We start from the raw sequence: 26635 nt of genomic DNA on the forward strand, positions 1-26635 counted from the left end.
CTCCCACGAGCCGCACCGAGTAGGAGGAGGAGGCGGCGGCACCCGCGGTCGAGCGGCACCGCCCTCACTTCGCCGGCGTTTAGCGATCGTGATGACGCGAAACGAATACCGTTCTCATGTCAACTGTGATTTCTAAAATGATGTTATGGTTATTAAATGGATTCACTATTCACAAGTGTCAATGTTTTTTTTACCGATTGACAATGTATTCACCAAATGATTTTTTGCATTGGTTGGTAATGATGATGAACGGCGCTTGAAAATAACGATTTAAATAGCGACCATGATTGAATTAAGATTGAGATTTTATTTCGATTTAAAGCTTTCGTGACTGCAGGGATTCATCTTCTTGGTTCTTTCGGTAAAGTCACGTAGAAAAAAAACTTTCTACGTGACTTTACCGAAAGAACCAAGAAGATTAAGATTGAGAGTTGAATCGTTCTCAAATGAATTCATATTTCACCACAGCTGTCACACCATGCCCCTGTAGACACGTGTCTTTACAAACCCCGCGCCATGTGACCGCCATGACGATGTCTCTGGGAAGCACGTGACCCCCCGTCCACGTGCTCCCCCTTCTCTCGTCACAATTGATCCCAACGACTGTAGAATGTCGACGATCAATGACTGTGATGAGCGGCACTGACGGATTGGGTACAGCGCTGATGCCAACTCCCTCACTGCCCCCCCCCCCGTGTTCTTAGGGGCCGTCCATAAATGACGTCACGCGATTTTGGACGATTTTTAACCCCCCCCCCATCGTCACACGGCGTCTCAAAAAGTCAGACCCCCCCTCAAATATGACGTCAAAAAGCTCTGACCCCCCCACCCAAACCATATTTCCATTTTGAAAATAAAACATGCTTCAAGTCGCTTTAAACTATCGTCATTGTAGTGCGTATTTAATGTGGCGCTGCACTCTGATGTTGTAGGAGTGTTGTTAGAACAATTAGTGTTGTTATAACAATTCTATATTTATTTAAAGTTGCGCATTTTTGTGACGTCACATTTCTCACCCCCCCCCCCTCCCCAGGTGCGTGACGTAATTTATGGACGGCCCCTTACCCAGACTCGGGAACTCACGAAGCGCTTACCTGACGGCGAACGAGACCCGGAGCGGTGCGGGAGCCGGGCTGGCCCAAGCCGGCCCCGCCGATCTCCTCCCCGAGACCCGGGGGGGGGGGGGGTCTTCCATCCACTCACTCGTGGACCCCGAGTCGTCCATCCCCGCGCTACTGGCACCAGAGCCCCTCATGCGCTCTCACCGAGGCCCCGGTGTCTGCCTTCCCCGTCGAGATGGAGAGACCCCTTGGCACCTGGCAGGGCCCCCAAGCTGCTCCCCGCAAGACGCTCGGCATGGCCGTGATGAGGGAGGCATCCGGCCCAAGTGGCAGACCTCGGCAAAGGCCACCCGTGTAGTCACGCCGCATCTCCATCGCTCAACAAGTGGCGATAGGTGTGTCAGCAGGTGCAATACGACAGGCTCTATTGCCCACGTGACGTGGGGTGGCCTTCATCCAGCAGTGCATTGACAAAGTGCGATAAAGGGCAATTGGCCATTCCCGAAACACGTGCTTTTGTGTTGTATCGAGACCGACTGCTGGATTTGGTGTGGGCCCCGGCTCTGGACCCTCATGGAGTGGAGCTGCCCGATACAGCATGGGCCTTGGACTCAATTTGTATTAATTCCATGATGTGTAAAGATTATGTAAATATTATTTCCACACAAAGCGGTGCTTTTGTGCAATAAACATTGTTTGCAAACTCATTAGTCCACACAAGCCTCCACTAAATCGCGTGATTTGCGTGACCATACTATTGTGAGAGGAATGAAAGTGTATGAGGGATGGGAACTGCTTAATGGACAGAGGAAGTTGATCTCCAGTGAAGATGACCGGTTGCGGAAGCATGTCCCGTTAGAAAACAGTGAACATGTTACTGTTGCTCAATGATCATGCTGCACGGCTTGCGATGTTTCCACAACATCTGAAAATGCTTCCGAAACGCTAATCGAAGTCTGCCCTCGCTCCCCACTGGCCGTGCTGAATCGGCACACTTCATGCTCGACGGAGAAATCTTCACCTCGTGACGAGCGAACTCAACTTGGACCGGGAGGGGGCAGCGAGCGGGGGTGACGACTTACCCTAGACGTCGCCACGACTACGACCACCGCCAGTGGCGGCTCCATCCCGTCCCCAGACTTCTTCCCCGTTGAAGATAAAACTCTTAAACTATAATTAAAACAATTCTTACCAGGTAAGGCCCACCGAGCTATGTAGCTCTTTTTTCAGACGCAACTTGGCCACAGGTGATGGCTCAACAAAGTGGCCCATCATTGTGTAAACATAGAGCAGCCAAAACCTCTAAACGCGTGACGCCGGCTCTAAATGTGCAGGGAAAAACCGGAGCCTTAAGAAAAATCCACGCGACCACTGGGTGAGAGACGCCACCAACTCCAAACACACAGCAGGCGTCAAAGGTCAGGATCAAATTCCTGCGCACCAGGTGAGGTTGTTACCATTTCGTCACCGTGGCAAGTGGCAATAAACACAAGATGGCAATGTGCATCTCGTCCGGCATGGCCCGCCCTTTGAGTGCCCTGGCACTTCGTGGGCAGAGTTCTCTCCTCTGCAGGGGTCACCTTGGGACCACGTAACGACCATGGTGCCGCAGCCACATTCATTCATTGCTCTCGACTTACTTGACTTACTCTTTGGTTTCGAAAGAACCAAGAGTATGGAGGATTCCAGCAGTCACGAAAGCTTCAAATCAAGATTGCTCTTGACCTCTTGCCAATTTCTATGTCGACTTGAATATTAATCACAGGGCCGTGGGCTCCTGGAGACGTTGGAAGATCGAGGGGGAGCATTTGCCGGTCTCCAGTGTTTGTTTTTGACGTGTGGACAAATACGTGGAAGAGACGCTGCTTCGTCAACTCAGGAGGTAGTTGTAGCATTTTGTTTACCAGTTTCATCGCACCCACACCGTGTACAACTGCCACGCTACCCACCACAACTTCTCCACTGTGAGATTCCCTCATATCCTCACTCGCTCCAAGCGGCGCTGTGAAACCTTGAACGAGAAACGTATTCGTTCTCTGTTACTTGGCGTTTTGGACCTTTGCTCACAGAAAGTGATAAGAAGTTTCACCTGAGCACTGACTGTGATGCTGTTTTATGTGGTTTCTCTCACTGGAATTGGCCGTTGGCTTGATTTAAATGCAGGTCCCGATCTGGCCGTAAAAGAAAAGCGTTAAAATAAAAAGACCTCAGCACTAGGACTGCAACAATTCGCTTTCCACTCTGGCAAGTCAAATTGTGCCAATTTAGTTGCGATGAGATTTTAGTTTGGTTCACACTGTGGTGAACGGTAGCACCATCAGTGCCGCAGCGGTGACAAAGAGTTTATCACACACGTGCGTACACCAATTGAAAACCATCCGGTCCTTCCACACGTAATCGGATGGCATATTATTGCGAGCACAAGAAACAATATCACATCGTTGAGACGTGCGTTATCGTTTCCACCCATTCACCACAGCTCCGCGTGAACACAGAGAGAGCGCAAGCAACAGATTGTCCAGCTTCGGGTGTTTTATTTCGCAATGTACAACCGTGTCAAAAGTCTTGACAAACGGACATCCAGGATGCTTAGTCCTTCTGCAAAAGACAGAGAGAGACGATGTCAGGACACGGCATGAAACACGCGGTTACGCACAAGCAAGCGCGTGCGATTCCACTCCTGCGGGTCACAGCAACCGATCACATGCAACTGAAAACCGCGATCAAACAGTCCATCACACCGAGTCTGTCCGATGCATGCAATCCCACAAAGCCCAAAGCGAATCCGCAACTATAAAGGGGGCAGGGGGGGGCGTTGTTTGGAAGCCAGCGGAGCTACAAGAGGTACATGCAGAGATGGTCCACACACACATGAAGGATCACTCGCGCTCAGACGCACGCGATGCCAGCATGCAATGGTGAAAGCATAATCAATCGCCATACAATAATCACAGCGCGATTAAACAAGACATTGCAAACACCGCCGCTCAGCTTACACACCATGCAATTGTGACCTTCTAGACTTTAATCTTCGTTAACAAAAAAAAGCAAGCCAGCTTTGAGATCGGCCGTAATATTTAACCGTTACCTACAAAAAATAAGCCAGGCCATCATCTGCCAAGCTGGAAATCACTTTGATGCAGGGTTAAGTTGTGAAGATCGTCAATTCGTAGATTTAAACGAGCATCTTAATTCCCAAGCGAGTCGTAAAGCGGTGAGATTTGCGCCCGATGGCCAACGTTGATTTCAGAAAAATGATCACGACAGCATGCACACACATGCGCACGGCCACCGCACCCCACCACCAACACCGCCGCCGACGCGCATGCTACAATGGTTGCAGGTATCGTCGTTAGCACAGCCGCGAGCTGCAGCCAAAGCAAGTTTGTGGTGGATCGCACAGCAGCAGCAGCGGGGGGGGGGGGGGCGCGGGCCATTACCATTACCTGTAGCCACCTCGCCGCTACTTCTGTGGGTCGTCGTGTGGGGGGGGGCACGCACGGAGGAAGGGGGGCGAGGGGAGGAGGAGACATACGTCAACACTGCACAGACAGACCAAACCTGCGCCGTCTCTCCCTTGCCCTCGTCGCTCTCAACATCAGCGCCAGGCACGCTAGGGATGTGACAACTCTCCTTCTTGCCATTCGTTGTCAAGAAACTAATCCGATTTGGTTAGTTTCTACTGCCCATCTCGTTTGTACCATCTTGTCTATAGCCGTCTCCTCTGTACGGACTTCCTTTGTACCGTTTCTTCCGCAGTGCACGGTCTGCACCGTCTTGCTTCTCACTTTGTTTCATTTGGCCAAAATATAGAAAGTTCGCACAAACTGCAGCTATCGATACTTGGACACACAGTGCAACGCATTCATTGTGAACATAAGAATCAGTTGTAATCGTTACATGCCTAGCGTCCAACCAAAGTCTCTTAAGTGCACAATGGGAACTACACATTCGCCAACGCGCGTCAGAACCTGTGATACACGGACACTCGGTGGTTAGAGCTTGCGCGGCCTGAACTCCGCTCTACACAGATCCCTCCAGCTGAAAGGGAAGATATATTCCATACATGGAGGCAGATGAATGGTGGAGGAAAAAGCTGGGACAGACTTGAGAATTTTTCTGCTACAATCCTGAATATATGTTGATGGAATAGTGATTTGCATAGAGGAGAAATGGTTGTGTTTAATATTAACAAAACACGACGCAGCTTTGCTCCAAAGTATTGAATAAGAAAGTTGAGTAACACATTTGCGATGCAAGTGCATATGATGCTACTGCATCACAATGTGTTGCACTCACATGGCAGTCACCAAGTGTAAAATGCTAAATCTACACTACTTTGGTAAATGCCATCCATAAGGCTTGTAAATAGAAGCCACGTGACGACATTGTACCGGCAGGAGAGTAAACAGCAAATCGTTATTTAGACTCCAGCTATCTGCGGTGCAAATGCAGCCACACCGAGATGTCGCGAATACACAAGACGATATCGCCACCGGGATATCGCTGTTCACTACCCCGGACCGCCAGCCACGTGTCGCCGCTGGCGGGCGGTTACCTCTCATCGCCTCTGCGAGTCCCGGACGCAAGGGGAGAGCGACACCTTGTGAGCGGATCACGATACCACCGACTCGCCAACTCAAACAAACTCGTGCATCACCCACGACGTCACGAGTTGAACACATTGCCATCTCCAAGAAAGTACTCGGATAAACCGCCACGTTCTCGTCCACGCGCGTCCGGCAGGCACTCAAAACGAACTCGCACGCAAGACCCGCTCCCCTGTCTCCTCCTCCGGTCTCACCTTCTTGGCAGCGGCGCCGACAGCAGCCTTGGCCGTGCCGCGGACCTTCTTCTGACGGTTCTTGCGTTCTTTGCGCTGCTTGCGGGATGTCTTCTTGCGCTCCAGCAGCCCGTGCTGCACACAAAAGACCCGGGGGGAAATAGAACGTTGGGTCACCTCGTAGTTGCAGACGTGCTTTGGTTTCACAGCCCCTTGCTAGCACTTAAAGGAAGGCACCCAAAAAAAACAACTCTAATGTCGTGGATACACGCGTAGAATTTCTCTAGGCGTTCCGAACATAGGAACGAATGTGTAATGGGGAAAACAATCTTTAAAGTGATCGTATTGAAAGCTCACTTTAGAAGCTTTGGTCATGAGAAAACTTCAGGAATAGTCAATTGTACTTTTGTGATTCAACAGTGACGTTGCTTCCACACGTTTTTACATCAATTCAATGGTCATCGCGAGAGCACATCTGACCATTAATCATTTAAGAGTTTGGCTTCGAAATAACGTGGCTGAATATGACGTCCGGCATGTGTTATTTTAGGGGAAAGAAATTATAAAAAGAAAATGTTACATCGTTCTTCTGAAGCTCAAAATCTGAACGTGCAAATGCCGACGTGAGGTTAGCGGTGCAGAAATGTCACGCGCCAGGCAATCAGTGCTGGCTTTATACGTCACAGCACCGACTGCACCACTATCAGATCAACACATATCAAGAGGCCGATGTGTGCATCCTCTTGATGCATGGAAGGTTAAAGACAAGCCACAGAACAATTGTGGCCATGCAACCCAAACTACGGATCATATTTTAAACCACTGCAGCCTGCGCTCTTCCAATGAACAGCAAAACTACACCAACTCTCTCCTGAAAACCAAACCCTCTTCCTGGTGGCTAGCAGACCTTAACAATGGCATCTAACGCCCGACCATATTACCATCCACGAGAATAATACTTTGTTAGCTTAACATTGTATACATAACTGCGTTTTAAAACATGAATTCTTGGTCTTAATTTGGTATTCATAGAAAAAATGTTTCTAGAATAAAACCACGATAAAAGCATAGCATGGCATTTCACGGACACAAAAGTAATGTTCGTTCTCGTTAACACAGCTTCAAACGCTTATTAAACACCCCAGGACCCATAAGGCTGCTTGAACATCTACAAGAACTTCTCGCAGGATGATGGTGTTGGACAATGACCAGCAAAGTTGTAAAAAAAAGACTTGACACGGAGGAGATCTCAAACAGTGGCGAGGGATTTTGGAGTCGCACCCTGACGAGACGGTGCTTGGGCTCGTTCTTCTTGGCGAAGTCCAGAGTGTCGTAGATCATGCCGAAGCCCGTGGTCTTGCCACCTCCGAACTGCGTGCGGAAGCCGTAGACGAAGACCACGTCCATGGTGGTCTTGTACAGCTTGGCGAGCTTCTCGCGCACCTCTGTCTTGGGCACCGTCGCCTTGCCCGGGTGGAGGACATCAACCACCTGGGGACGGCCCGTGGATCGTCATTCACGCCCGCAAACCATTTCATTCACCAGGGCCACAACCACTTCATTCACCAAAGCCATAACCACATCATTCATTAGGCCACCTCACCACATTGACATCCGGACCACCACTACACCTCATTCATTAGGACCACCACACATCAATTCCACTCACCGCACCGTCACTCAAAGCACCACTACTCATGCAACCATCAACGCACCACGATTCACAATTTAAATTCCACTACTCACAGAGAACAAGGCGAAAAAGTTATAATTCCACAAAGTGAAAGATTCCCGTATAGGTTTTACAGAATTGGGGTAAGCGCTGTTATCGAGCACCTATGAAGGCCGCCACGGCACACGAGGGGGTGGGTGGCCAGCACCACGTCCGGCCGCCTTTGTCTCTCTAAGTGGCGATGTTTACACACTGCACCAGGTACTCATTTGAAGCAGTCGACCAAGGGGAGGCCCAGGTCCGGTTTTAGAGAATCGTCACCGGTGTTGGCCGTGAGCGGGAATCCAACCCGGATCGCCGGATTCGTATCGCATGCGGTGCGCTAACCGCTGCACCACCACCGCTCCCAAATTGTTTCCACGCAACAGGTACCCCACAAGCACTGCCGTGTCCCCGCAAGGAGAGCGGCGGCGGCGTCGCCTCCAACTACTCACCATCTGCTTGCGCTGCAGAAGGCGGTTCGTCATGAACTTCCGCGTGCGGATAGTTACGGCTGCTGTTTCACTCTGCGGACACACAGGGAGACGGTGCAGTTTACACGGGAGGGTACAACACCTACAGAGGACACGTGTGCATGGGAGGGGGCTCGAGGCAGAGCGAGGGAGAATCACAGGTAGAGGGAACAGAAAGAGACTGGTGCATTGAGACGACACAGGTACATTGGGGGGTGGGGGGGGGGGCAAAGGGAGACGGAGGACACGGGGGGGGGGGTGGAGAGGGCCGTAGGAAAATAATACAGACGGCGCAAAGAAGGCACACAGGCGATGGTTACAGGGGAACAAACAAAACAAAGTTCCCCGTATAGCCTTAACAGATTTTTGGGCCAAGTACTTGTTAGCCAGCGCCGATTAAGGGCAGCCCGGCACACGAAGGGGTGGGTGGGCAATACCACGCCCGTCCGCCTTTGTCTCCCGAGTGGCGATGTTTAAATATCGCAACAGGTACTCATTTGAGGCCGAGTCCATCTAGGGGAGGCCCCAAGACCGGTTCAGATAATCGTCACCGGTGTTGGTCGTGAGCGGGAATCTAATTGGGGTCGCCGGGTTCGTAGCGCAGCGCGCTAACCACTGCGCCACCGCTCTCCAAAGCAGAGGGCCACGCAAGAGAACAGAAAGAAACTAAAAAACCACTCGCACGGGGAAACAGGCGGAGAGTTAAACACACTGTACACAGGCAAGATCACTTCAGACACACTGTGACAAAGACCCACCCACTGCGTTGCCTTAACAGACTTTTGAAGCAAGCGCTGCTAGCGAGCACTAATGAAGGCCGGCACGGTACACAAGGGGGTTTGGGTGGCCAGGCATTTGTTTCCCCAGTGACACAATTTACAGATAGCATTGATGCCGAGTCGACCTAGGGGAAGCCCAGGACACAAGCAGTAACACGAGTTTCCAATGAGCGAGCCTCCTCCCCGCTCTCTGGCACAAAGCCGCGTGGTCATCACCGAACTTTGCGACCGCCACCGCCACCACCACCACCAGGGTTGTCACGAACGGCCACGACACACTACCCGACCCGAGGGGCGATAAAGCGAAGCTACTCGAGCAGAAACCACGTTTCGATTATTGCCGCCTGTAGCCGCATGGTCGACATCGAACGCGGCGGCTTAACTTTGCACAATCGACCAACTCCACTGCGAATAATCGGTAACGTTTAAAGAACCTCCAAGCGAGGCATACATCTATTTATAAAAAAAATATTCCCGTGTTTTTTACGCGGGTGCCCCGAGCACCGGCCACCCTCGCCTCGCTACTCCAGCCGCCCGACCGCGCCTCTCGGGCGGCCGCGGTAACTAGGCGAGAGCGGGGTCGGGTTAGGCCGAGCCCCCGGGGGTCGGGGCCGCGACTCAATGGAGTTTCAAACAACTAAAAAATCTCGGATTTGTGCGCGAATCGGTGCCCAAATCCCGAACGCGTCGCTCAGGCGGAACGAGGGGCGCGAGCCGAACGATCTGCGGAGGGCGGATGGCTCGAGACGGGGGAGGATGGCGTCGGATTGCGAGAGGAGAAATTCGCTCACCATGGCGTCGGTAGCTGAGCGGCCGGGGGAGAGAAGGGGCGTGGAGCAACGAGGACCCCGACTTAGGTCCCCGCGGAGCTGCCGGACCCACGGCTGCCCATTGCGAGTGCCTGCTCGGGGCGGCGTGTGATTACTGCCTGTTGTCCTGCCACCGGGTTGTATTAAAACGAATTTGTAAATTAATGCTGTACGGTTTTTTCGAAATAAGATATTATTGTTATATGTATTTTAAAATATATAATTATTATGTTTTTTACGTATAGTACAGTACGTATATCTAAATTGATTTACTTGTATGTAAAGTATATGCAAATATTTAAAATATATTTACAATATATTGTAAATTTCGATTTAAGGCTTTCGTGACTGCAGGGATTCATATTCTTGGTTCTTTCGGTAAAGTCACGTAGAAGGAAAATAATAAAATAATAAAATTAACCTATAAAATATATAAAACAATATATTGTAACTATATATTTGCCGATATGCAAATATATATTTGCAATATATTTACATTTCCTATATTATAAATAGTTTTTCATTTACTATACATTCATTTTTTTCTTGCCAATGTCCATGTCTCTGGTCCATACCTGTCAACCCATGCGGGTTACCCCGTATTCTTGTACAGGAAAATTTCGTTTTCAGATCGATACGGCGTACAGCCTCATGATATACGGGCAAAACATTATTTTTTTGTGTCTGTTTGTGTTTCTCCCTTGTGATTGGGACTTTGTCGGATGAACGTTGAGATTTATAAGGGCACGTGGTTACCAATAATGTCTGAATTGGTCTGTGATGAGGTAGGCACTGATACAGGGTCGACCGGTATGCTGGTCTATATGTCATAAGCAGGCATCTTTACAATTATGGCAATCGCCTGATGAAGCTGGCTGCAATTACCAGCGAAACGTCACACTCAAGTTGAAAACTGTTGTGGGTTTACTTTCCAACAGACCGGTGTGCTGAACTCGTTACTAAATGTCACGTTCTGTTCACGTGACAAACCTCACTGTCTGCGTCGGGTGGAGGGTGGCTTTACGACACAACTACATTAACGTGATCGTTTAACCCAACAAAACATAATCAACAATTATTATGAGTTAAAATGTTATACCGATTAAAAGCTTTCTTCGTCAGGCAAAGTGGTATATGTTGCTTTCACATACTAATTTCCCAAAGCACACGAAGAGGCAACGGATGAGAGGGTGATGCGAGGGGAGGTAAGAGTTGGAGAGAGAAGGTTGGAGCAGCGTCTGTTTTCATAGGGGGCGGGGTCACGCAGAAGCCACGTGATTTGGGGAGGCTTGAGGGCGCCACGGTGGCGAGACGTCAACGGCCTCGCCTGGTATGCGGGAGGTCGACGTCTGCTGTACATTTTGAGTTTGTGTGTCTCCTCGCTCTCCGTGGTCGCGTGGATTTTCCTCCGGGTCCTCCGGTTTTTTTCCTCCACACTTAGAACCACGCGTTGAGAGCATTTGGCCGCTATACATTTCCACGTGATGATGATGATGCTGCTAAGCCACTTTCTTGAGCTATCACTTGTGATAGCCAGGCCGCTTCTGAAAAATAAAGCTACGTAGCTCAGTGGGCCTTACCTGGTTAAATAAAAAAAACTGTTTTATAGTTTAGTTTATTTATAGATTCAGATACTGTATAGAGATACACCGTAACATAACTGTTCACCCAGTTCTCTAAATTCTCCACGATGTCGTTCTGCGCTGACTGAAGCGTGTTGCGACCAATGGGGATAATTTCGGAATGACGATGACCGTGAGGCTTTTCTCCGGAGCCAGAACGTTTCACTCGTCGAATAAAATGTTTGGCACGGCCCCGGCTCGTCGCAACGAGTCGTTTGTCCACCCCTGCCGATGCCATCTGCGCCGGATCGTTGTTTTGCTTTGTACCACACATTTTGCTTTCACGCGGCGCCTCTCTCTTGTCAGAGAGACTCAATGTGATTTCGGACGTTTGTAAATGTAATTGACACATGTACGTAAAATCCCATCCGCTGCAGACGTGTGCAGTGTTGTATTACTCTTTAAACACTGTGTTGGTTACACAAACAAAAAACTCAACACATTGGTGAAGAGCGCTGTGGCCCTAAAATTAAAAAAGTGTATAATATACAGTAATCCACAATAGGTTTTATTTTGGGATTAAATCGCGTAAATATAAATGTGTTGTAAAACCCGCCACCACCCAACACAGCCTTAACCTTATTCGCATTCTAAAAGGGGTTTAGGAAATCGGTGGGTTGGTGATATCAATTGGCTGTGTCGGGTGGTGGAGGGTTTAACGAAACATTTATATTGACGTGCTCTAAGCCAAAAAAATCCCCGTCGATTATGGATATTGGTCGCGAAAGCCGACTGCATATTAAAATGTACAATATGTGACAGAGAGGTCAAAGAGCAGGTGGTCTCACACAGCTATTGGTGCAGTGAGCTCACACTGCCGGTTTTATGCAAACTACACCAGACAAGTCATTGGTGTGTTTTGAAACAAATTTCACAACCGCCACCATTCAATATAATCATTGATGAGACTGATAACCATTTCGTGAAGATCCAAATTCGATGTTTCATTGCACTTGCAGGCTCTTTGTGTCATTGACACACGAAGGCTCGAACGATAATCACTTCGGGCACAGCATCAAGTGTTACGTCTACAGATCGAGTAGCCGTGGATGTACAGTTAATAACATTACAATAATAACACTGGTCAACAAGAAAACAATTTCTGGCCTAGACTTTTGCAGCTGTTTTAGACTGATTTCAGGGTGCTGATTCCAAATCTGATCTCAGATTTGCTCTATCACATAATTTTTTATGCTATCGGCATACCCCATTTTCATTTATTTTACCCGAAATTAACTCTGTCACTTATGATTCCAAGTTGTTGTGAGTCAGTGACTGCTTAAGTGTTAAAATATGGTGCTGTATTTTTAGGATAGTGAGTTTATAATATAATTTTATGTAGATATCCACATCTGTTTACTATTTTTCTTCTGCAATTTTTATTGAAAATGCAATATTTGATATCTCAAAAACGTGATGTGATAGACAAACACTGATGCCAGATTTGGAATCAGCACCGCAAAATTACCGTAAAACCGTTGGAATACCTTATGCCAGAAAAAGTGTGTTGACCAGTGTAATCTAACGAGAGCCATGAGGGTTGTTTTTGTATAATAGAGTACGGGACTTCAATACGCTGGGCACAGTGGTGGGTTCGTGATATCACTCGCCACTGGTAAAGAGTCATGGCCGGGAATAGAACTCAGGTTCGCAGGGGTTCATAACGAACTGCGCTAATCACTGCACCGCCGCTCCCCACTTGGAGGCCAATACACATTTCTACACTTTACAGAAACAACACTTCCACATACCTCTCGTTTGCCGTGTCCCAAATGCATTTATTTGAAAGATAAAATAGCCACGCAATAGAAATCATATTCAGAATGTATAACAAATATTTGCCTTGGCCGATATTGTTTTATTTCTTCTATCGGCGACAATTCTCTTTCCGAAACCCCTCTTAGAATGCGAATGAAGTTAATTAATTTGAGCGGACCAAAAAAAAAATACGGGGCAATTGTGATTCCAGAGATTCAGTTGCGTTGTGTTCTCTGGGTGAAGGATTGCAGTGGGACCAGTTGGCTGGAAGCCTCATTCCTAATAGCCATGGGGACTTTGAGGTTTATAATAATAATCATGACTTCACCTCAAAGGAACCACAGACGGGCCTCGATGCAGCATCAGCGGCACCCACGCGGTGAGCCGCAGGCGTTACCAACAATTGTCCAACCTCTGGTTTAGCAGCTCCACAATGGGGCTGTCTATGATTAAAAACTGAACTATATATTTATCTTTTATCAGGTAAGGGCCCACTGAACTATGTGTTTTTTTTTTCAAAAGCGACCTGGCTATCACAATTGGTAGCTTCAACGAAGTTGGCTTATCACGTGGACACTTACAACAGTAGCCGAATCCTCTAATGTCGAATTAAATGTGAAGGGAATTAAATGTGGAGGGAAAAACCGGAGGAAAAATCCATGCAACCACGGGGAGAGAGAACAAGCAAACTCTAAAATATACAGCAGGGGTCAGGGTAGGGATCGAACCCACGACCTCCTGCACACCACGTGATGTAGCTAACACCTCGCCACCGTGGTGCACCATAATGTCCTGGTGAAAATCCATCGAGTGTATGAGATGCCGAACTTCTTTCGCACCGTACGTAGCCAACCGCGCAATGTGACGGTCCATCAGAGTGTGGGGCCGTTCAGGAGAATGCCGGTGGAGGAGGAGGTCTGGTGAGAAGGGTATCGCCCGCGTGGTGTGTCGAGCGATGGTGACTCTTGCTTGCTCTTCACGCCAAGGAGATCCGCGGAGAGCGAGTCAGACTGCGTTCTGCACAGCTCGGAGTGCCGCCTGGCACAGGGGGTCGATACCCCCGTCTCCTCCTGAGGGACAAGACAAAGATCGACCCCCCGTGTAGCCTTAACAGACTGTTGGGGCAAGCGCTGTTAGCGAGCAGCACCTATGAAGGCCGGCACGGCACACGAAGTGGTGGCTGGCCAACACCACGCCCGGCTGCCCGGCGCGCACACACACACACACTCTAAGTATCAGTGTTCTTCACTCATTTTCAGAGGGGGGTGGTGGTGGGGGGGGGGGCACTTTGCCGATAAGACATCACCAGTGTGAGGGCCGCCACACCATTTTAAACCATTGGGGGTTTTTTCACCAGTTGTGTAATTGTCGCGGGCCGCTCTGAAGGCCACCATCGGGGGCCGCCAGTGGCCCGCGGGCCTTGCAAAGACAAAGGTTTCCCACTATAGCTTTGACCGGCTCCTGGGGCAAGTGCTGTTAGCGAGTAGCCCACCTATGAAAGCCGGCACGGCACACGTAGGGTGTGTTGGTGGCCAGCACCAGGCCCGGCCGCCTTTGTCTCTCTAAGTGGCGATGTTTTACTCAGCGCACCAGGTGAGTCGAACCAGGGGAGGCCCAGGACCGGTTCAGACACAAAGATAGACACGCAGGGCACACAAGGCCCACGGTGAATAGCCAATACGTGGGTGGCGATCCAGGGGTGGAGCGCAAAACATTTTGGCGTGGATCTCAAGGACAACTCAGAACAAACAATTATCGTTATGGCTGATGACAATTTTTTTTTTAAATCCCTGACTTTTATGACCACATTAACCCCCCCTCCCCTCTGGGTCTTCGCACGGTGATGAGATCACCTCAACTCCTCAGATCAAAAAGAGGACTTCTTCTTCACAGTTCTGGCAATCGCCGACGAAGCTGTTTGTTGTAATCACTCAGCGGAAAGTCACCGCATTGTAAATGCTGATTGGCAAATTGTCACGTTCTGTTTACATGACAAACCTTACTGATTGGCTGTGTCTGATGGTGGCGGGTTTAACGACACATTTATATTTACGCGATCTAACCCCCCCAAAAAAACTTTTGTTGTGACTAATCCCATACCTAAGAATTCATATATTATAAAAATACAATAAGTTATACCCATACATAGCGCTAGTACTTGGTACTGCCCGTAACGTGTCCATGGCACATTACTGGGTCACATCTTGGTCGCGGTTTCCCTGTGGATCGCGAAACCCGGTGGTGAGATCCAAGATTTTGCACACAGCGTTGAAATGCGGTGTTTTTTCTGAAAGACTTTGCTGTTTTTTTCTCGATTTTTCTGTTGCGTGTAGTCACTTGTTCATGTTTTTGTTTTGTTGCGGTTGCACCCGAGTCAAGAGCCGCGTGGCTCACAGGGTTATACCTAATACATGAAACTGAAATGAAGCGACACGGATCATCACATCTCGTGCGGGTGGGGCGGGGTATTGCCCACACACTCGGCCTTGTGCCTGTGTAGGACGGCCAGGGCACGGGGCAATTTCGAGCAGAGTCCAGGAGACGGCGCCACCCTCATTGCGATCAATAGCCGGGCGGTGGTGAGCTGCCTGCAATCCAGCACGGTGGTGGGAGCAGAGAGGTTGGTGGATAAAAAAAAATCCACGGGGAGAGAGACACCGCAAACAATTTTTTTGGATATTTGACAACGTAAGGCCCACTGAGCTACGTAGTAGCTCTTTTTCAGAAGCGACCTGGCTATCACAAGTGATAGCTCAAGAAAGTGGCTTAGCATCATCATCATCACGTGGGAATGTATAGCGGCCACATATTCTCAAGGCGTGGTTCTCAGCGTGGAGGGGAAAAACCGGAAGACCCGGAGAAAAATCCACGCGACCACGGGGAGAGAGAGAGACACGCGAACTCCAAATATGCAGCAGACGTCAGGGTCGGGATCGAACCGACGATCTCCTGCGTAGCAGGCGAGGGAGTTAATATTTCGCAACGGCGGCGTCCCAAAAGCGTTTACACTCGGGGCTTTGTTTTTGAAGGGAAAAGAACGGATAATACTACACTGTAACATGATAACAAATGCATGTTAATAGCTTTAAAAACCAAAGAGTATCTCCCACTTGCTCGCCATCATTGTCAACGCGTGCCTGGAATCTTCTCCAGGTGGTCTCCAGAGCCCGGAGGCACACTTCTTGTGGCGTCGTTGCAAATTCTCAGGAGTGTTGACAATTTTTTGAAGCACCCTGTATATCTACCCTCCCCGCTGGGAAAGGAGAGGAGGGTAGAGGGGAGTGGTGGGGGGCGAGAATTGGGAGGCTCAGAAACAAGATTATAAAGTCACAAGCGAGAGTGTTTGATATACAGACGCACGCGTCGAGAATGTGCACTGCACATGTGTGCGCCACACACCGAACTCGAGGCCCGTGACGCGGCACGCGAACACCACCTCGCCGCGCACGCGCAGCTCCACGTGTTCGCGCGCGTGCACGCGCTCCGGCGCGCACGTGAACCCGTGTCGGCGGAGCAGGGCTAGAGTTGGAGGGGAGGGGGGCAGAGAGTTGGGGGGGAGGGGAGCGGGGTGTCGTGGTTGTGGGGGTGGATAGCGGATGCGAGGGAGTGAGGGGTAGGGGAGGCTAGGGAGTGGGGGGTAGGGGGGGCGAGGGAGTGGGGGGTAGGGGGGGGGGCTAGGGAGTGGGGGGTAGGGGGGGCGAGGGAGTGGGGGGTAGGGGGGGCGAGGGAGTGGGAGGTAGGAGGGGCGAGAGAGTGGGGGGTAGGGGGGGGCGAGGAAGTGGGGGGTAGGGGGGGGCGAGGGAGTGGGGGGTAGAGGGGGGCGAGGGAGTGGGGGGTAGCGGAGGCGAGGGAGTGGGGGGTAGGGGGGGGCGAGGAAGTGGGGGGTAGGGGGGGCGAGGGAGTGGGGGGTAGAGGGGGGCGATGGAGTGGGGGGTAGGGGGGGGCGAGGAAGTGGGGGGTAGGGGGGGCGAGAGAGTGGGGGGTAGGGGGGGCGAGGAAGTGGGGGGTAGAGGGGGGCGAGGGAGTGGGGGGTAGAGGGGGGCGAGGGAGTGGGGGGTAGTGGAGGCGAGGGAGTGGGGGGTAGGGGGGGGCGAGAGAGTGGGGGGTAGGGGGGGGCGAGGAAGTGGGGGGTAGGGGGGGCGAGGGAGTGGGGGGTAGAGGGGGGCGAGGGAGTGGGGGGTAGCGGAGGCGAGGGAGTGGGGGTAGGGGGGGGCGAGGAAGTGGGGGTAGGGGGGAGTGGAGGGCAGGGAGGACGAGGGGGGGGGTCATGGGTGCAGAGATCATGGGGGGTGAGTTCGTAATGGGCTTGGAGGGGTGGGGATTATAGAGCGGTGAGCTCTATCCAGTAAATGTACAGTCCTGTGTATATCCATGACATGTCATCGGTTACGAGCGATTTACGTGAATAATTTAGAATCGGGGCCACGTTTAGAACGGCAGAGATCGAGGGGCAGCATTTAACGGCGATAAAGATCGTGTTGGAGCGAATGCTCACAGTCACACACCCAGACAGTCACACACCCACACAGTCACACACCCAGACAGTCACACATACACCCTCCCACACAGGCACACACCCACAAAGTCACACATCCACCCTCTCATACAGTCACACACCCAGACAGTCACACTCCCACCCACTGACACAATCACACACCCATCCACCCTCCCACTCACACACCCACCCACCCACCCACTCACACAGAGACCCACCCACTCACACACCCACCCACTCACACACCCAGCCACCCACTCACACACCCACCCACTCACATAGACACCCACCCACTAACACACCCACCCACTAACACACCCACCCATCCACTAACACACCCACCCACCCACTCACACACCCAGCCACCCACTCACACACCCACCCACTCACATAGACACCCACCCACTAACACACCCACCCACCCACTCACATAGACACCCACCCACTAACACACCCACCCACCCACTAACACACCCACCCATCTACTAACACACCCACCCACCCACTCACACACCCACCCACTCACATAAACACCCACCCACTAACACACCCACCCACCCACTCACATAGACACCCACCCACTAACACACCCACCCACTAACACACCCACCCATCCACTAACACACCCACCCACCCACTCACACACCCACTCACTCACTCACACACCCACTCACTCACTCACATAGACACCCATCCACTCACACACCCACCCACCCACTCACACACCCACCCACTCACACACCCGCCCACTCACACACCCACCCACCCACTCACACAGACACCCACTCACACACCCACCCACTCACACAGACACCCACTCACTCACACACCCACCCACCCACACCCACCCACCCACTCACACAGACACCCACTCACTCACACACCCACCCACTCACACACCCAGCCACCCACTCACACAGACACCCACCCACTCACACACCCACCCACTCACACACCCACTGACTTGCCCACTCGGGCTGAACGATTAATCGATTTCAAATCGAAATCGCAAATTGAAACAATGCGAGTAGCAAATCGCAATTGAGATTTGAAAAGTCCTATTACTTTTATATTGGAATTGCTTTATTTTTTATTATTATAACTTGATTTATTTAACTTAACAATTATTCTATGTTTGATTGTTCAATTTCAATAAAAATGTTTCATAAATACATGTTGGAAGCAATTAATATCTTTTAAGTTCTCATCCTTGCATTAGAATAGAAAGAGCAGTTTATATTTTGATGGTATCATGTGGTAATGCTCCATCACATGTTTTAAATCTATTACACAGTGAATATTGAACTGAAGCTTGACTTTAAAACATTTAATCGCAATATCTGTCAGAAAAATCGCAATTAGATATTTTCCCCAAACCGTTCAGCCCTATTACCCAGCCCCCACCCACTCACGGGCAACATGAGCCACCATTGGCCACTGTGGCGGTGACGTCACCACACAGCGCTTGTGCCAGGCCAGGTGCACCTTAGGGCCACGTGAACGGTAAACGGCTCTTGCTGTTGGGAGGTCACGGGACAGACCCATGTGCCATGGGTTGACTGTTGTGCCAGGCTAGGTGCAGGAAGTCACGGGACAGACCGAGGTGCCATCGGTTGCCTAAGACTGTACCACTTTGCTGTGTTTTAGCTACCCAGCGCTCCGCTCGTTGTTGTGAGCGTCGCTCATCTGCCCTCCGTTGTTGCTGGAGGGCGACTGCCTCCAACTGCCCAGTAGCAGCGTCCTTCACGAGCCTCCTCCACAGAGGCCGATCTTGACAGGGCTGGTTACCAGTGTATCGACAAGTCCACTCAGCACCACGTCCGCATCACTCCATCTCTTCTCTAGCCCGTGTCGCGCCCGTATAGCCCCCCTCTATCTGGCCAAACAGAAGCTGCTCGGGCATGCGTTGCTACTACACTAGCACACTCACATACCCACCCACTCACCCAATCCTTCATCCAACTTATTCACCCACCAGCCCCACACTCGCTCACTCACTCACCTACCAACTCGCTCACTCACACATCCACTGATCCACCCACTCACCTCTCAACTCGGGCACTCACACATCCACCCACTCACCTACCAACTCGCGCACTCACACATCCACCCACTCACCTACCAACTCACGCACACATCCACCCACTCATCCACCAACTCGCTCACTCGCCCACTCGCCCACTCACCCACCCACCAACGCACTCACACATCCACTCACTCACCTCCCAACTCGCTCACTCACACATCCACTGAACCACCGACTCACCTATACAACCACCCACGCACCCACCAACTCGCCCACTCACCTACAAACTCACTCACACATCCACTCACCCACCAACTCACTCACTCACCCACTCACTCACCCACCAACTAGCTCACTCACTCGCCCACTCACCCACCCACTCACTCACACATCCACTCACCCACCCACCAACTCGCCCACTCACACATCCACTCACTCACACATCCACTCACTCACCCACCAACTCGCTCACTCGCCCACTCACCTACCAACTAACTCACTCACTCACACATCCACTCACCTACCCACTCACCCACCCACTCACCTACCAACTCACTCACACATCCGCTCACCCACCCACCAACTCGCCCACCCACCCACCCACCAACTCGCCCACCCACCAACTCGCCCACCCACCCACCAACTCGCCCACTCACCCACCCACCAACTCGCCCACTCACCCACCCACCAACTCGCCCACTCACTGACTCACACAGCAGTCCCAGGAGCCTCCAGGGCCGGTGACGAACGAGTCCGCAGGCCTCGTAGGGGCCATAGAGCAGCACCACGTGGGGGCTGTCGCTCCCTTCCTCCATCCTCCTCCTCCACCTCCTACAGTATATGACTGTCTGCGTCTCTATCGGTAGCCCGATGGCTCAACGTCTCACTAAGCAGTACCTCCCTGGATTCCCCTCTCTCTAGACTGTATATCCCTGCCTCTGTGTCTCTGTCTCTGTGTCTCACCGTGTCTCTGTGTCTCACCGTGTCTATGTGTCTCACCGTGTGTCTGTGTCTCACCGTGTCTCACTGTGTCTGTGTCTCTGTGTCTGTGTCTCACTCTGTGTCTCTGTGTCTCACTGCCTCTGTGTCTCACCGTGTCTCATTTCTGTCTCTCTCTCCCCGTGTCATCCGGTGACGCCGTCTTCGTTGTAACTGTCTGACCCGTCCCTACTGGACATGTGTGGAAACAAAAGAGCTTCACAGCTCATCGGATTCTGTCTCTCCCGTGTCTCCCCCTTGTGTCCCTCCCCCCCCCCCGTGTCTCCCTCTGTCTCCTTTGTCTCCCTCTTGTCTCCCTCGGTCTGCCCCCTTGGCTCCCTCTCCTCTGTCTCCCTCTGTCTCACCCGTGTCTCACCCGTGTCTCCCTCTGTCTCCCTCTTGTTTACCCGTGTCTCACCCGTGTCTCACCCGTGTCTCCCTCTGTCTCCCTCTTGTTTACCCGTGTCTCACCCGTGTCTCCCTCTGTCTCCCTCTTGTTTACCCGTGTCTCACCCGTGTCTCCCTCTGTCTCCCTCTTGTTTACCCGTGTCTCACCCGTGTCTCCCTCTGTCTCCCTCTTGTTTACCCGTGTCTCACCCGTGTCTCCCTCTGTCTCCCTCTTGTTTACCCGTGTCTCACCCGTGTCTCCCTCTGTCTCCCTCTTGTTTACCCGTGTCTCACCCGTGTCTCCCTCTGTCTCCCTCTTGTTTACCCGTGTCTCACCCGTGTCTCCCTCTGTCTCCCTCTTGTTTACCCGTGTCTCACCCGTGTCTCCCTCTGTCTCCCTCTTGTTTACCCGTGTCTCACCCGTGTCTCCCTCTGTCTCCCTCTGTTTCCCCCTTGTCTACCTATATCTCCCTCTGTCTCACCCGTGTCTCCCCCGTGTCTCCCTCTGTCTCCCCCGTGGTCTCCCTCCTCCCACGTGGGTGTTGTTGACCGCGTCGCCATGGTCACGGCACCGCGTCGCCACGGTGACGACACCGCGTAGCCATAGTGACGGCACCGCGTCCTCCGAGAGACATGGAAACCGCAGCCCCGCGGCGTCTGTTTTTGTGACGTCAGCGGAATCGCCTCTGCGTGAGCGACCCTCGACCCCGCCCCCCATTGAGAACTCTTCCCAGAGCAACGGTCCAAGGCCACTGATATCAGATACAACGATGTGCATCGGTGTTACATAATCAATCATTCATGCGACACGTGTTTGTTTTAATTGAGAGACAACAACAACAACAGCAGCAGCAAGCATCTCAACCGGCCAATGGCATTTGCCGACGAATGTTTTCAGCGCCCACTCCCAGGATAAGCTTGCTCCCAGTGAGCAGTGCATGACACTGTGTCAGTAAATAGTTCATTATCAGCACTGTGTATCCACACTTGGGGTACACCGTGAACGAAATGAACGTCGCACTGCAATAGAATATTAACGTGTCTATGTTTTATTCGAACTAAACTATTTTATTTTACCAGGAGCTATATGATAATAACATTTATGTAGCGGATTTCATCAAGGATCTCAAAGCGCTGTACAGGACACAGCAACAGCAGCATAAACTCAGCATGAAAATAATATAATAAATACATTTGAAGAATAATTTACTAAGTGAACTAAAAGTGTAATAAGCGGAAACGTATAAATAGGTTTTAAGGCGCGTTTTAAAATTGTGCACAGACTCAGAGATCCCTGATATCTTGTGTAAGGGCGTTCCATACCGCTCTCTTTCAGCAGTGACCTGGCCACCAATGATATCTCAACGAAGCTGGCTTATCGTGTGAAAATTGAAAGCAGCAGCCAAATACTCTAAGGGGCCGTCCATAAATGACGTCAGGCGATTTTGGACGATTTTTACCCCCCCCCCCCCCCTAGGTGCGTGATGTCATTTATGGACGGGCCCTAAACGCGTGTTTCTAAATGTGGAAGGAAAACCCGGAGAAATATCCACGCGACCACGGGGAGAAAGAGAGAGAGAGACACTGCAAACTCCAAATACACAGTTTAGCACGTAGTCGGCAGGGTCGGGATCGAACCCACGACCTCCTGTATACCCGGCGAGGTAGTTAACATCTCCTAGCCACCGCGGCCCTCCAAATAGCTCCTCGCCAATGCGAGTCGGGGGCGCAATTCCAACTCACGAGCTCTGAGAGACCCGCTGAGTGTGCGTTTATTTATTTCCTAACAGGGTTTTTTTAAACAGGGTTTTTCCCCCCTTTTTTCTGGCAACAAAACTGACACCTTTTGCAAGGAATCATGTTTACATTAACCACAATACTTACAGTGAAATGCAAACGAAAAACAATACTCTGATAATTTATGCACTGTCCTTGAAACTGATTGGTCCACACCAGAGACAGCTTTCTTTAGAGCCTAGTCTCATATAGTGTTCGACCAGATGACGCCAAAAGGCGCACAGTTCAAAGACAACGCACTATCAGAGTAATGAGAGCTCGGGGTGAGCAGCTACATCATGGGACCTCCTTTGCCAGTACCAGGGTTTTTTTTTGTCTCTAGTTATCCCTGACGCAATGTTGGGATCGACAATGAGTAAGCAGTAGGATGGGTCGGCGTGTGGAGGTGGCCGACCATGTTCAATCCACTGCTAGATGAGGGCCTCCCTCCCCAAGCCGCCGCAGTCCTACGATGTGGCGATGAAATCCACCCGGTGCGCCACGTGCACGCGAGCACTCATCTCGTCGCTCCATCTCCACGGTGTGGACGCCCCCACTATCTCGCTTGGAGGTCGTGGGTTCAAATCCCGACCCTGACGCCTGCTGTATATTTGGAGTTTGAGTGTCTCTTTCTCTCGGTGGCGGTCGCGTGGAGTTTATGTCTCTGGGTCCTCCGGGTTTCCCCTCCACATTTAGAATCAACATCGCGCGTTTAGAGGAGTTCGGCTGCTATAAATGTCCACGTGGCGATCACGCAATTTCGTAGAGCTATCATTTGTGATCGCCAGGTCGCTTCTGATACATAACAATATCGCTCAGGTGGCCTTACACCTGCAGTAAAAGAAAAGAAAAAATAGTTTAGAGAGAGAGAGAGTTTAGTCCTCTAGGGCTCGTTTCCTCCCTTGGCCTGCCACCCGTCCGTCGTTCCGTCTCTACCACCAGGCCACCATCGTCCGCTCCATCATGCTGCCCAAAGCCTGCCGGGGATTAATTTCGCACCTCATGTTTTCCGGAACGCTGCTGCTAAGGCTGGCTTGGGCGGGGGCGCGGATGGGCATTATATTATCTGCGTAAGACACTACCACTAGAATACCCACAACCTAGCCCTATTCATGATAATCCTGTGTTGCTGGACGTTTTATTCCTGTCATCCTATGAACAGAACACCGCTGCAGTAATCACGAGAACACAGTGCGGCGAAACGGATGTGTGATCCTAAACAAGCGTGACCCCTCCATCCCATATCAGTCCCAGCACCCACACAACAAATACACCATCACTTACATTACACTTGGGCTACGCCCATTTTAAACCTTCATAAACAGTTTGCCATATTCTTGGTTCTTTCGGTAAAGTCACGTAGAAGGGAAATAATAATATGAATATAAAACAATAAAACATTCTCACGACGTTTCGACTGCAACAAGGCTGTGGATTTCACACCTGATGATGATTGCTTGTGTTGCAGTCGAAACGTCGTGAGAATGTTTTATTGTTTTATATTTATATTATTTTATTATTTCCCTTCTACGTGACTTTACCGAACGAACCAAGAATATGAATCCCTGCAGTCACGAAAGCTTTAAATCAAAATTTAAACAGTTTGCCTTTAGAGGCTAACCCCCCTTTTCCTGATGACGACCGCTTGTGTTGCGATCGAAACGTCATAGATTTTTTGTTATACTGGTAGGAACGAAGTGAACCAGCCTACAATAGATTATATCGTCCGTCCGTCCGATGTCCAATTAGGTGTAGCAACATCGCCCCCTACTGCAAACACTTGGCAGGACCCTACAAAAACCTTTAGACTCAGTGAGGCTTTCCTGGCTAACCAAGTGTAACATTCCCTTATAATTCCCTGAGATAGTTTTTTTATTCCCTGAGATAGTTTTTAATTAAAACATTTTAATTAAAAATTAACTCATTCCCTGAGATAGTTTTTAATTAAAACATCTAAATTAAAAATTAACTCACAGCGGCCTAAAGCCTACAGCTAGGCTTAAAGCCTAGAACTAGGCCTCAAACTATCCCTTTGTATCGTACCCCCGCGTGTGTGTAATTCCCTGAGATAGTTTTTTTTATTCCCTGAGATAGTTTTTAATTAAAACATTTAAATTAAAAATTAACTCATTCCCTCAGATAGTTTTTAATTAAAACATTTAAATTAAAAATTAACTCATTCCCTCAGATAGTTTTTAATTAAAACATTTAAATTAAAAATTAACTCACAGCTGCCTAAAGCCTACAGCTAGGCCTAAAGCCTAGAACTAGGCCTCAAATTCTCCCTTCGTATCATACCCCCGCGTGTGTGAAAGGGAGTTAATGTTTAACAATGTTACATTCCCTGATGTTTTTAAATAGAAACATTTACATTTAAAGCTTTTACATTAATAATTAAAACATTTAAATTAAAAATTTACTCACAGCGGCCTAAAGCCTACAGCTAAGCCTAAAGCCTAGAACTAGGCCTCAAACTCTCCCTTCGTATCGTCCGATTAGGTGTAGCAACATCGCCCCCTACTGCAAACACTTGGCAGAACCCTACAAAAACCTTTACACTCAGTGAGGCTTTCCTGGCTAAACAAGTGTAATAATACATTATGTTTATATTCTTTGGTTATTCGTTCCTACCAGCCCACCCCGCAGGGACCTGTTTTTCTTTTAACCTATCTATGTTACTTTACCGAAAGACCCAAAGAATGCAAGTATTTTTTGTTTGTTTTATGCAACCCTGAAAACTTAATTTCCCTGTACAAGAATACGGGGTAAACCATATGGGTTTACATGTATCTAATCAGGAAGAAAAAACAAGCCCCTCTGATTGGCAACTTAACAGGCCTGAAAGGGCATTTAGTTAGAGGCAGGGACATTGAAGCACGGTTGTGAAGGGTGGAAATACAAACGGAAAGAGTGGGGAAACGGAGGATGATTGACAGAGAGCGTCGGTTGGGATCGGTTCGGGAAAGTGGGAAGGTATTTTGGCTGAAAGGAAAGTGGGCCAAGGTGATTGGCTGGGGGGAAAGTGAGCCAAGGTGATTGGCTGGGGGGAAAGTGGGCCAAGGTGATTGGCTGGGGGGAAAGTGGGCCAAGGAATCTTCGAGAAAGGGCGTTTGAGAGATATCCAAGTGAGGGGGGGGGGGGGGGAACGCAAGAGAGCTCGAGACGCATGAAGTAAAGGGAATCTTTGAAGACCGTGTCTCGTGCTAGAAGAAATAAAGACTCCTACTGTCGAAGACTGCTGTGTCGGATGCCACTGCAGCAGTAGCGCGTCCTCGCCGCGTGTCGCACAACTTTGAATCAAGAAGGCCGCCCTGGTAAATTTCTGCGGAACCGCACGAATGAATTTCGCGCCGTCTCCTCGGCACGAGTGGCCGGTTAGAGACCCCCACTCCCAGCTGACGTCATTCGAAGCGAGGAGTCCATCACGTGGTGGCATCACTGTCAAAATTGACCCAATTTTGGCAACAACAAAATTACAATAAAAATACTTGCCGCAAATGAATCACTAAATTTGAAATTACGCAACAGCAGCAATCGCTCCCCCCTCCCCACACCTCTCCTCTCTCTCCCCTACTGTGAAACAACTGCAGACTGTGCTAGCAATACATAGCGTCTTCCTTCCTGATAGCCCGGCGCTATATAGAATAGTCCAGTACTGTAGAAGCGCACGGCATTCTCTAGACAGAATACATATATTTGTTTTTGAATACCAAACGTTCTGAAATATTCACAGCGATTAAACATTTTATGGTCACAGGCGAAAACTTCGTATGAGTGCGCATTATGTAAGCGTACCGTGGGGGCCTGTTGCCCGCGGATATCAGTCGTGCACACACACACATCGACTCACACACACATCGACTCACACACACATTACATGGACTCCAACCTCACGCCCACCCCACCACCCCCGTATCTATTTGTTTACCGGTGATAAGGGAGATAGATGAGAAGGGTGGGGGGGCAGTTGGAGGTGC

The 26635-nt window shown here is 50.3% G+C and overlaps 2 protein-coding genes across 4 annotated transcripts; both read right to left on the minus strand.

Annotated features, from left to right (window-relative positions):
- Positions 1-3573: 3573 nt before the first annotated feature.
- On the minus strand, positions 3574-9739 carry RPS24 (ribosomal protein S24). 3 transcript variants are annotated; one of them, XM_078859849.1, is made up of 6 exons: positions 9599-9739; positions 8011-8082; positions 7126-7335; positions 5866-5979; positions 4508-4530; positions 3574-3659 (listed from the first exon to the last, which is right to left on the minus strand). In XM_078859849.1, exons 1-5 carry the CDS (start codon positions 9599-9601, stop codon positions 4525-4527), a joined length of 405 nt encoding a protein of 134 aa, XP_078715975.1. In that variant the 5' UTR covers positions 9602-9739; the 3' UTR covers positions 3574-3659; positions 4508-4524. The 3 variants fall into 3 exon arrangements, with proteins under 3 accessions (XP_078715975.1, XP_078715973.1, XP_078715974.1); XM_078859847.1 differs by lacking the exon at positions 4508-4530; XM_078859848.1 differs by lacking the exons at positions 4508-4530; positions 9599-9739 and adding an exon at positions 9564-9567 and having other exon boundaries at positions 8011-8083.
- A 3017-nt stretch (positions 9740-12756) lies between these two features.
- On the minus strand, positions 12757-20737 carry C9H10orf53 (chromosome 9 C10orf53 homolog). Its single transcript, XM_078859450.1, has 3 exons — positions 20230-20737; positions 16396-16515; positions 12757-14066 (listed from the first exon to the last, which is right to left on the minus strand). Exons 1-3 carry the CDS (start codon positions 20330-20332, stop codon positions 14002-14004), a joined length of 288 nt encoding a protein of 95 aa, XP_078715576.1. The 5' UTR covers positions 20333-20737; the 3' UTR covers positions 12757-14001.
- Positions 20738-26635: the final 5898 nt, after the last annotated feature.

The sequence above is a fragment of the Lampetra fluviatilis genome, chromosome 9, assembly GCF_964198595.1.
Source record: "Lampetra fluviatilis chromosome 9, kcLamFluv1.1, whole genome shotgun sequence".
Lineage (NCBI taxonomy): Eukaryota > Metazoa > Chordata > Hyperoartia > Petromyzontiformes > Petromyzontidae > Lampetra > Lampetra fluviatilis.

Bases quoted from the DNA above. Each gene is read 5' to 3' on its own strand.
- RPS24 (XM_078859847.1), bottom strand. The intron at 7,336-8,010 runs GTGAGTAGTTGG...GGCCGTCCCCAG, and splicing joins TTCTGCAGCGCAAGCAGATG to GTGGTTGATGTCCTCCACCC. The intron at 5,980-7,125 runs GTGCGACTCCAA...TTTTGTGTGCAG, and splicing joins CCAAGCACCGTCTCGTCAGG to CACGGGCTGCTGGAGCGCAA.
- C9H10orf53 (XM_078859450.1), bottom strand. From the start codon at position 20,332: ATGGAGGAAGGGAGCGACAGCCCCCACGTGGTGCTGCTCTATGGCCCC. The intron at 16,516-20,229 runs GTGAGTCAGTGA...CTCCAACTCTAG, and splicing joins GAGGCTCCTGGGACTGCTGT to CCCTGCTCCGCCGACACGGG. The intron at 14,067-16,395 runs GTGTGTGGCGCA...CTTGTCCCTCAG, and splicing joins CGTCACGGGCCTCGAGTTCG to GAGGAGACGGGGGTATCGAC.